Source organism: Sus scrofa, chromosome 9 (assembly GCF_000003025.6).
Source record: "Sus scrofa isolate TJ Tabasco breed Duroc chromosome 9, Sscrofa11.1, whole genome shotgun sequence".
Classification (NCBI taxonomy): Eukaryota; Metazoa; Chordata; class Mammalia; order Artiodactyla; family Suidae; genus Sus; species Sus scrofa.
The window spans coordinates 71,985,717-71,998,125 of NC_010451.4; the positions used below are offsets into that span (position 1 = coordinate 71,985,717).

The 12,409-nt window shown below is 36.9% G+C and overlaps 1 protein-coding gene across 20 annotated transcripts in view; it reads left to right on the forward strand.

The window, feature by feature from the left end:
• AKAP9 (A-kinase anchoring protein 9) overlaps nt 1-12,409 on the forward strand; it is a 159,284-nt gene that overhangs the window by 90,102 nt on the left and 56,773 nt on the right. For all 20 annotated transcript variants that reach the window (XM_021102183.1, XM_021102193.1, XM_021102192.1 and 17 more), the window contains 1 exon segment: nt 3,626-3,858. In XM_021102183.1, the coding sequence (XP_020957842.1) occupies nt 3,626-3,858 (233 nt within the window).

Consider the following 12,409-nt stretch of genomic DNA (forward strand, 5'->3'; position numbering starts at 1 on the left):
GCTCTATCATATCACCCATCCTGCTTATCCTGAGAAGTTTACTGCTGTCTATATGGAATGAACATGGTATAATCCATAAAATAAGTGACTAAAGAATTTTTGAATAACCATCATCTGCTATATTTAAGACACAATTCTTTTTTTTTTTTTTTAATAATTTTTTTATTTTCCCGCTGTACAGCAAGGGGGTCAGGTTATCCTTACATGTATACATTACAATTATATTTTTTCCCCCACCCTTTCTTCTGTTGCAACATGAGTATCTAGAGAAAGTTCTCAACGCTATTCAGCAGGATCTCCTTGTAAATCTATTCTAGGTTGTGTCTGATAAGCCCAAGCTCCCGATCCCTCCCACTCCCTCCCCCTCCCGTCAGGCAGCTACAAGTCTCTTCTCCAAGTCCATGATTTTCTTTTCTGAGGAGATGTTCATTTGTGCTGGATATTAGATTCCAGTTATGAGTGATATCATATGGTATTTGTCTTTGTCTTTCTGGCTCATTTCACTCAGGATGAGAGTCTCTAGTTCCATCCATGTTGCTGCAAATGGCATTATGTCATTCTTTTTTATGGCTGAGTAATATTCCATTGTGTATATTTACCACATCTTCCGAATCCAATCATCTGTTGATGGACATTTGGGTTGTTTCCATGTCCTGGCTATTGTGAATAGTGCTGCAATGAACATGCGGGTGCACGTAAGACACAATTCTGAGTGGTTTGTCAATCTGAAATCATGATTCTGTTCACCAAACTGGTCATTCTGAGATTTCTGTTGACATTTTATGAAATTACTCTGCCAATTTAATATTTTTCTCTGCTTTTCCCACCAAAGACTAGTTATTATAAATATGATACAAGTTTAATGTTGTTTTCATTCTTTTATTTCATTGGAGTAAACACATTCTGTTTCTTCATTGGAACATATTCAGATTATTTTTGTTTATATCTTCAAAATGTTATCAATAAAATTCATTAAGCTGGTTGACATCTTCATCTTTTCTAGGTACTTTAATGTCTTTTATTAGCCATTAAAAATTAACATTTGGTGGCTTTTTATAATCCATTTTGTTTTATATATCTTTATATTTTGTGTTTGAGATTTGTTCCTGTTTAATATAGTATCTTAAGTGTTTTTCATTCTCATTGATTCCTTCTGTATACCCTAAAACATGCTGTTAGCTTCATAATAACAAAAAAAAACAAAAACAAAAAAAAAAGGTTTTTCTTAACTTTGTTCCCCCTTAAGGTAAACTTTACCAAACTCTTAAGAGCAATTAGACCAACTTTCACCAGCTTTGGTTTCTGTTTCTACAGTACCAGTGTTGCTCTCTAAGGACAACAGTGACCTCCCAGTTGTTAAATCCAGTAGCATCTTCTCAGTTTTTGTCCTATTTGACTTTCTTGACAAATAACATAATTGAAATCTCTATCTTTTTGAAATGTTCTCTTCTTGTCTCTTGAACATCTCTTTCCTGTCTTTCTCTATTTTTTCTAAACACATTTTCTTTTGTTGGCTTATTTTATACAGAGGCTCCATCTGTTTGTGCTTCTTTTTTTTTTCCTTTTTAGGGCCACGCCTATAGCACATGGAAGTTCCCAGGCTAGGAGTTGAATCGGAGCCATAGCTGTCGGCCTACACCACAGCCACAGCAACACCTGATCTGAGCTGTGTCTGCGACCTATACCACAGCTCAAGCAATGCCAGATCCTTAACCCACTGAGCAAGGCCAGGGATCAGACCCACATCCTTAAGGATATAAGTCAGGTTCGTTACCACTGATCCACCATGGGAACTCCTGTATTTGGGCTCTTAAAACAAATGTGTCTACTTCCAAGATTTGACTCTCACCTTTCTACAAGTGAGTACTAAGTCTCTGCAGACCCAGATTTCCAAAAGTCGACTTAGTTCCTTCACATAGCCTATTAACACTTCAGACTAACCATTTTTCATGCTTACTCTGTACACTTTCTCCTGATTTTTTAGTATTTCTCTTAATGACTCTTCTCTAAGAATCATCTCAGCTGGAAACCCAGGGTCATCTTTGACTACATTTCTTTCTCCCTTGTCTTATACATTCAGTCTCTTCTAACCTTTGCCCAATGCCCATTCATTTTATATCATGCCTTTAACATTTCTCACCAGGGCAGTTGAAATAACATTCTAGCCAGACTCTTCTCCTTCTCCAGTCCTTCCTCTGCATTGCTTTAGGTTGCTTCCAATTCGTAGATTTCATTATTATCTCGCTTCTCAAAAAATGGTTTACTTCCCCATGATTTGATAACCAAACCTCCAGCTTCCTATAAAATTTAAGACCATTCACACCTTGAATCCACCCTACTTTCTAGCCCCCTTTTTTCAGCTCTTTCTCCTACCTCATTCTTGCTTCTCTGTGTACTTTCACCCCATAAAGCCTTGACTTCGCATCATATTGGAGTGTTATCTTTGCTCAGATTGTCAAATTCTCTGTATCCATTAAAAGAAAATGTCACCAGAATGCAATTAATTCCTTGGATAAAGATGCTGTACGAGTTCCCATTGTGGCTCAGCAGAATCAAACTGGACTAGTATCCATGAGGATGTAGATTCCAACCCTGGCCTCATTCAGTGGGTCTGGGGATCCAGTGTTGCCATGAGCTGTGGTGTAGGTCACAGAGGCAGCTTGGGTCCTGTGTTGTTGTGGCTGTGGCATAGGCTTGCAGCTGTAGCTCCGATTCGACCCCTATCCTGGGAACTTACATATGCTGCAGGTGTGGCCCTAAAAAGGAAAGGAAAGAAAAAAAAAAAAAAAAAAAAAAAAAAAAAAAAAAAAACCATGAGTCTGTAGTTAAAATTAGAACTGCTCATTAGTCTGGCCTCTTCCCATTATACATTCTAAAAAGTAGCAAAAGTGACAAAAAGATCTTAGTCACTTTTACTGTCTAGCTGAGCAGGTCATGCTGCTCAGTATAGGAAATCAAAGGGTCTGCTCCAAAATCAAGCCCTTCTATCCTTCCATACAGCTGGAACATGCCCTTACACAGTGTTTTTCTTTTCATATTGTTGTTTATATGTTTTTTCATTACACTGTGTGTGATGTTCTGGAGGATAGGAACCAGATCATGCCAGCTGTATGTCTCCATTACTTAGTAAACCCTATATGGTGCACATTTAGTAAATATTTATTGAAAGGAGTCTTAAATTCCCCCCCCCCGCTGTATAGCATGGGGATCAAGTTATTCTTACATGTATACATTTTCCCCCCACCCTTTGTTCTGTTGCAATATGAGTATCTAGACATAGTTCTCAATGCTACTCAGCAGGATCTCCTTGTAAATCTATTCTAAGTTGTGTCTGATAACCCCATGCTCCCAATTAAAATTTTTTAATCAAAGAAAAATACTATCTCAAATATTAATTTATACCAAGTCCTATAAGCATAGCATTATTCTTCCCATTCTTAGACCTGATAGGTTATTGAAAATATTACATTCTGTATTTGCCTATTTTATTTATTTTGTGATAAGGTTATTAAGAGGCTTTATAGATCCAATGATTTCAACTTTTAATTTCATGTTGTTTTATAACTTATCAGCTATACTTATTAATTATAATTGATTTATTACCTTTAAAATACTGTTATTCTAGTTACAGATGAATCCTTATCATCTTACTCTGGAAGTGATATACCAAGAAATGACAGTAGCATGTGGTCAAAAGTAACAGAGGAAGGAACAGAGCTCTCAAAACGGCTCGTGAGGAGTGGATTTGCTGGAACTGAAATAGACCCTGAAAATGAAGAGCTTATGCTGAATATTAGCTCTCGACTACAAGCAGCAGTTGAAAAACTCCTAGAAGCCATAAGTGAAACTAGTAGTCAGGTAACCTTATTAATATGTACTGAGTTTGAAGTAGGTTTTTTTTTTTTTTTTTTTTTTTTTTTTTTTTTTTTTTTTTAAGCAGGGAATGGAGACTACATGTTTCTTTTAGTGACTCACAGAAATTTAGTTTGGTTCTCCTTTATTAATTTGTTGTCCTTGTGATAACGGGTATTGCTATCAGTAGCCTTTCGGATGGTGATGGTTAATGTAATATACCAATGGACACTTTAGGTTCTAAAATTCATTGCTGGAGTTCCTGTCATGGTGCCACAGAAATGAATCCAACCAGGAACCATGAGGTTGCCTGTTGGATCCCTGGCCTCACTCAGTGAGTTAAGGATCTGATGTTGCCATGAACTGTAGTGTAGGTCACAGACGCAGCTCGGATCTTGGGTTGCTGTGGCTGCGGTGCAGGCTGGCAGCTATAGCTTGGGTTGGACCCCTAGCCTGGGAATCTACATATGCCACTGATGTGGCCCTAAAAAGCAAAAAATAAAAATAAAAAAATAAAATTCATTGTTTTAATTTTCAGTTTTTCTGGACTCATACATATTCTTTTTCTGATAAAAAGATTTTAACTTTACCATTGTACAAAATCCTCCATTACAATATACATTATTTATCCAAAGGATTAGTATAAGGAATCTTTAAAATAAACCATATGCTCAAGTATAACACACTACTATTTCAGTATAATAAATGAAACCTATAATTCCTTCATGCAATTTTTACATCCTTTTCACAAATATGATTAGATTACCCCACTTTACTACCTTGGTTAGGAAATTAGTGAGGGACAGTTTTCACAGTATTGTTTTCATAGAATTTTTGAGGGTATATGCCACTACCTTTATGGCCTAACTTACAATTTTCTCTATAAGATTTTTATACCTGTATGGTAATTGTTTAAGTTACTCTATACAGAATTTGAAAAATTAACTGCTGCTTTAAAATGAAGAAATTTCACGCATTTAAGCAATGTTTAGTTTATCTGTAGACTCATAGCTGTTGTGTTAATCAAGTGAATGTCTCATTGTTGCCAGCCACAGGGCCAGTATTATTAACATTTTCACTGACATCTTTATTCAGAGTGTTCTAGATCCATGTGCATTTCAAACAGAAGTTGAGAAGTTGAAAGAATGTCTATGATTTCTTCTTATTTCTGATATCTGGGCTTCATTGATGCTTTTTATATTACCTGATACCCATTGTAATTTATGGACAGTCTGGGTAATGCACTGTAATATTTGTTTTTTGACAAGCTATATGGAAAAGGGTAAATAAATCAGAAGTGATCGGTGGTTGGACTTGTTCCTACAGGCTATTGAGGAGAAACTTTCCCCATAATCCATTAACACTGTCAGGATGCGAGTGTGGGAGATGTTGTTTCCCAGGCTAAGGTTACAGCTCATCACATCTGCTTATGTGACAGGTGGTAAGGTACAGTAGGAGCCTGATTATTCTCAGTTTGTTAAATACTAAAGCAGTGATCTGTTATTTAGATTTTACTGTATTGTCTTAGTTTAAATATTACTGAATAGATCACAGAAATTTTGACAAGAGTGGTAAATACTTCTAAAAGTGTGATCTCTATAAGCAGCAAAATAAATATAATTGAGGTCTTGTTCTAGATGTAAATTCTTAGTCCACACCCCAGACCTATTGAAATATGGAATCCAGAAGCCTATCCTTTTTTTCTGTTGAAGGGACTGAATTTTTAAAAATTTCTTAAATTTAAAAAAAATGTTCAAAATATAGTGGATTAACGATATTGTGCAAATTTCTGCTGTACGGCACTGATTCAGTCATACATACATATATATATATATACATTCTTTTTCATATGTATTATTTTCCATTCATGGACTATCCCAGGGGATTGGATATAGTTCTCTGTGCTATACAATAGGCCCTTGTTGTTTGTACATTCTAGTGTAATAGTTTGCATCTACTAACCCCAAACTCCCAGTCCATCCCCCTCTCTCCCCCTCGGTAACCACAGGTCTGTTCTCTGTGTCCCAGCAGCCTGTCTTTTAACAAGACCTTTAGGTGATACTGGTACACACTAAAGTTTGAGAACCACTGACCTAGAAATTATTATCATAATGTTCACATTATTCTAGCTGAATTTTGAGGTGTTCTGCTAGTATGTATTAAATAAGAGCTTCGGGAGTTCCTGTCATAGTTCAGTGGAAACAAATCTGACTAGCATCCATGAGGACGCAGGTTTGATCCCTGGCCTTGCTCAGTGGGTTAAGGATCCGGCGTTGTTGTGAGCTGTGGTGTAGGTTGCAGATGCAGCTCGGATCTGGAGTTGCTGTGGTTGTGGTGTAGGCCATTGGCCACAGATCCATTTCGACCCCTAGTCTGGGAACCTCCACATGTCGTGGGTATGGCCCTAAAAACACAAAATAAATAAATAAATTAATTAAATAAGAGCTTAAAATATTTGACATTTGATATAAAAGTCATATTTTTTAGGTGAATTGTATTTTTAAGGCAGTGGGAATAGAAACTTTGCAAAATTTTCTTTAAATTTGGTGCAGTTACTACTATTCCATGAGACATTGACTTCTTTAGAATATGTCATTAATAACTAAAATGATTTTGAATGTGATAATACAAAATAATGTATAGCCTTCTTTGTGAAATAACTAGTGTTCCGTTTTTCCTGTAAGGTGTCACTTGGTTCTTCTTCATAATGGAATATTTCCCTTTTACCTTAATTTTTTTTTCTCTTGTCATAAAAAAATTCTAAAACAGAACTGACACTGCTGTAATATGTTTTTGCTTGCAGTGAAAGAGAAACTCAGGTAAATAGCTCAGCATAGGATACCCCAAGACTAGAAAAGAGAACAGCATCTGAGTTGAGAGTGGGGTGGGAACAAATAAAGTTTGCTGGAGGACTTGATACTTTCAGATGAATCACTCATTCATCAAATTTATTGAGTATCTACTATATAACCATTGCCCTTCTAGGTAACTGGTAGTATAACATTGACCAAAATATACAAAATCCCTGCTTTCATAAAACTTACATTATAATGATGGAGACCAATAATAAATAAATATGTGCTGTATGATGATATCTGATGTGCAGAAAAATAAAATATGAAAAGATAGACCATGATGGGGGAAAAGGATGTTTTATACAGGAAAATTAAGGAAGGCCTAAGAATGTGTTAGTCAAGAAAAAGCCTTAAAGTATAGGAGGAGTTCCCATTGTGGGTCAGTGCATTAAGAACCCAGCATAGTCTCCGTGAGGATGTGGGTTTGATCTCTGGCCTTGCTCAGTGGGTTAAGAATCCAGTGTTGCTGCAGGCTGCAGCATAGCTTGCAGATGGGGCTCAGATCCCACGTTACTGTGGCTGTGGCATAAGCTGGCAGCTGCAGTTCGATTCAACCCCTAGCCCAGGAACTTCCATATACCTCAGGTGCAGCCATTTAAAAAAAAAAAAAAAAAAAAAAAAGGAAGAAAGAAAGAAATGTATTGGAGACAGCCACGTAATTAAGTAGGGGAAAAATGTTTCAGGGAAAGGAATATCAAGTACGAGGCCCTGAAGCGATCATATACTAACTCTTTGTGTGGTTTATAAAGAGGCCAATGCAGCTGGAGCAAGGAGAGTGGGCAAAGTGTGGGAAATGAAGTCAGAGTGATACCTGGGAACCAGATTCTATGGAGCTTGGAATTTAATTTTAATGAGGTGTGGAGTCATTGTGTACAATTTTTTTATCTTGTTATTTTGAAATGATTATAGACTTACAGAGAAGTTGTAAAAATAGTACCAAGAGTTCTCATATACTCTTCCCTGAGCTTCCCCTAACCCTAGGTGTTCCATAACCTTGACACTTGAAAGGCACTAGCCAGTTGTTTTGTAGAATGTCCCTAGGTTTGGTTTTGTTGGATATTTTCTCATGATTACATGAACCTGTTGAATTTTTGACAAGAATACCGCAGAAGTAATATGTGCTTCTCTGCATGTCAAATAGAAAGGCACAAGTCTTATTGTTGGGTGATGTTAATCTTGATTACTTGTATCTGGAGAGTTTTTCCAGTGTATTATTATTATTTTCCTTTTGTAATTAATAAATGCCTTGGGGTAAGCACCTTGATACTAGGCAAATACCTTTTTCTCCTTAAACTTCCAACTGCTAATTTTAGCACCTCTTGGTCAGTCTTACCTGTAAAGTTATTACTGTGGTGTTTTTTTAGGTAATTTTCTGTTTTCTTCATTCCTTCATTTATTGATTGGAATTTTTCTTTAAGAGGTGTTTTCTTCACTCACATTTATTTATTTAACTAATCAAGGTCTATGTGAACTCATGACTATTAATTTTTTTCAATGGGTCACAATCCTTACTATAGTGATTTGCTTTGTTCCAGCTTTGGCATTAAGAACTATTTCATATTGGCACTTGAGCACTTTTGAAGTGCTTACTTTTTTGAGCATTTGCACTAACGAGACCCTGAGCCTGTTTTATATTTTTCCTGCCTCAGCCCTAGAATTACCACTTCTCCGAGGAATTCAAATTCCTTTTATTGGAGAGTGATATTTAGAAACCAAGATCTAGGTGCTATTTTAGCTTATTGTTACTAAAGCGTCACGGTTGTCTCAGCAGACAGTTTGAAAATATATGCAGTATAAACCTTTGTATGTATGTTATTTCTGTATCTATCTGTATATATAATAAAAATATAAATTCATACTGAAACCTCAAATTCCTGTCTAGTAACAGAACATTCTTTGTAACATTTTCCCTTTTAACTTCGTTCTCCAACTGTGAGAAACCATACTCTCATGATCTACTGTAATTTTACCTGATAAGCCACTTATACCCATAAAGTAATTTTATACCCACAAAGTAATTTTACAATTGCTAACCTATACCCCTATGAAAACAAATTTACTAAGTACAGTACTTATGTACAGTACTTCTTTGTCTTTAGCTGTATGGTATACAATCAAAATACTTTTTTTCAAAGTATCCTAGGTAAACTCTTTTCTCCGTATTCCTTTAGTGTAGTTTTGTTGTTCTTTTTTTGTATGTGCTTTTTTTAGGGCCATCCCTGTGGCATATGGAGGTTCTCAGAGTAGGGGTTGAATCGGAATTGCACCTCCTGGCCTACACCACAGCCACAGCAATGCCACAGCAATGTCAGATCCAAGCTGCATCTGTGTCCTACACCGCAGCTCATGGCAACACCGGATCCTTCACCCAGTGAGTGAGGCCAGGGATCTAACCTACATCCTCATAGATGCTAGTCAGATTTTGTTTTCACCGAGCTACAACTGGAACTCCTTTTTATCCATTTTTAATACAATTAGAATCATTTGTTATAGTTTTTATTCCATTTTGAGTACCTCCACATTTTGTTGAATTTTTTTTAAATTTACATACATTAAATTTCACTTTGTGTTATGAGACCAGTAGAGTTATGTATATACCACCACAAACATAATACAAAGTGTTTCTGTCACCCCAAAATTCCATGATGCTGCTCTGCTTTTTTATAGTCAGCCCCTCTTGCACATCCGTGATGCTGCTCTGCTTTTTATAGTCAGCCCCTCTTGCACATTCTGCCCTTGACAACCCACTAGTTGCTTTCTGTCCTTATAGTTTTGCCTTTTCCAAAGTGTCATAAATGAAATTGTATATTATGCATTATTTTGGGTTTGGTTTCATTGTCTTAACAAAATGCACCTAAGAGTCATCTTTGCATGGTAATAGTCTGTTCCTTTTTATAGCTGAGGAATGTTCCACTGTATGGATGCACCAGTTTGTTTATCCAAAGGATTACGGATTGTTTCCAGCTCTGGGTTAAGAGGTTTTTAAGTAACTGATCTAACTTAGGTTTTTCAAAAGGATCACCTTGACCACTTTGTTGAAAACAGACTGAGGAGATGGATGGGTTCGGGCAGAAGCATAAGTTAGACAACTTGCCCAGGTTTACAAGACAGGTGTTAAATTAGAATTTGAACTGAACTAGTCTGGCTTCAGAGTCCATACTCCAAACTGCCATTTTTTCCTGCCCTTTGAAAATGAAAGGAGTGAATCATTCTGTCACTTGTTGCTGACAAGTCATGTTACAGTGTGAGGAATGGATTTTGAAATCTGAGGGGTCATCGGTTACTTTACAAGAGCAGTTTCAGTGGAGTAATGCAGGTGAAAGTGTAATTCAAGGGAAAATGAGACTTCCAAGTGAAGATTTTTAAAAGTAGAAACTAAGTGGGCAGGTCAAGAAGCAAATTTATGTCCAAGAGATAACATGTTATAAATCAGATGATGTATGTGAGAACAGTGGATATTTACAGTTTCATGTTGTAAATATCCAGGGTGGATTGTGGGAAACTGATAGAAGCTGAGGGTAAAAGGACAGCAGTGGTTAAGCCACAGACTCCTCGAGGCTTAAGTTAAGGAGTTTTACCTTTATGCTGAAACATATGGGGAGTCATTGAAGTATTTTTGGTAGAAAATAATAACATCAGGAGTTCTCTTGTGGTGCAGCAGGTTAAGGATCTGGTGTTGTCACTGTAGTGGCTTGGATTCTGTCTTTGGCCTAGGAACATCCATATGCCTCAGGCACCCCACACACACAGTTAATTAGTAACAATAAAAAAATTTAAAAAATATCAAATTTGTGTTTTCGAGAGATTCTTCTAGCAGCAATGTGATGGGTAGGTGGGTAGGAAGATAGTGAGGAGAGATACTGATGTGCAGAGACAGGAGACCCCAAGTGAAGAGGGATAGAAATCAAGTTAGGACAAGAGAAAAGTGATTTTAAAACTTGTAAGAAGTTGAATTTGATAAAAATTGGTGTGACATTGGACGTGGGGGATAAGGAGAGGAGACGACACCACACATGAATCTTTTACCAACTAAGTTTTTGATGTATTTCATTTACCATGATAGGGGTGGCAAAATAAGTGAATATTGAGTTTGGTTTTAGATAATCTGAGTTTGAAATGCATGAGAAGATGGAAATATTCACTAGAGTCTAGAGTTTGGGGAGACTAGATTGGAAGTTGTCATCACTTAAAGACATTGGACACCCATGATTTTGGAGAGTGTGCAGAGCTAATTTTTTGTGCTGATAGGATGCTGAAATTTAAAAGAAAAATACAGGTAGGTATGTCTGCGAAAGAGATTAAGAATGAGAGATGAAAGGAAAATCAGTTGAATAGTGTTATAAAAGCCAGATGAGTGATTTTCCATAAATGTCATACCATGGAAAGGTCATGGATGCTGAGGTTGTAGTGTCCATTGGATCTTTCAATATGAGTGTCATCAGTGACCTTGATGAGAATAGGTACATGGAATTGATAGAGGAGGAATTCAAAATTTAAACAATTAAAAAGAGTTGAAGAAGTAGAGACAGCAATTTCTTCTCTCGTGAAGGAAACGAGAGCACTCGCTTAAAAAGGGGAGAATGCTTTTTTTAAGGTTGGAATATTTATATTGAGGAGAATGGAAAAGTTGCAGATGCAGGTCAGAGGGGATGGGCTTTGTGGAGCCAGGTCCTTGGGGTAGTTAAGCATGGAATCCAGAATACAAGTGGAATATGTGGCCTTTGGAGCCTAGAGATTTTGTCTCCTTTAGGATTGGAGAGATTATTGCCCGTGATAATGGGCTTTTGTTTGGGGTGGAGGAGGAGTTTCATTGAAAAGGCCCCTAGTCTTGAGTAAATACTGTTGAATATTCAAGGTTCTTTCTTTCCTTTTTTATCCCCCCTCTTTAATGGTGGTGTTTTATGAGTTCCTGTCATGGCGCAGCAGAAACAAATCCAACTAAGAACCATGAGGTTGCGGGTTCAATCCCTGGCCTTGCTCAATGGGTTAAGGATCCAGTGTTGCTGTGAGCTGTGGTGTAGGTTGCAGGCGCAGCTCAAATCTGGCATTGCTGTGGCCATGGAGTAGGCCAGCAGCTACATCTCTGATTAGACCCCTAGCCTGGGAACCTCCCTATACCTTGGGTATGGCCCCATAAAGACAAAAGAAAAAAAAAAATGGTGGTGTTTTATATGTTGTATAATTTTAGCGGAAGAAACGTGATTAAACCTTGTCTTATTTAGTTTTAAGTTTGGGGACTTCTTTAGGTTCCATAGATGGATCTTGACTTAATAAAAGAACTAGTAAGCATTTTTGTTACTAAGTATCAGGGTATCTGCCTTTATAGCCTGGTTTCAGAATATCTGTATTTTACTTTATGTATTTGATTTTACAAATCATTTGCCCAATGGTATGTCCAAATCCATATAATAAGACATTTATTGTGGTGGATTTTATTTCTCTCTTGCTGAGACAGCCTACCATAAATATATTCAGGCTCATTTTCAACCTATTACAGTTTCCTTTTGGTTGTGATACCTTTTGTTAGAGTAGGAATAAAAGTGCTGAGACTACTCAAGCCCTTAGAAATGTAATCTTTTTAACATTATCTTTATTTAGTAGTCTCTTTGTGGTTCTGCAGAAAAGTTATCTTTGAGAGTGTGGTTTCAAATTCTTGATTCTTGGATCAGGTAGAAATAGAAATCAGTCTGTGCTGTGGGAAA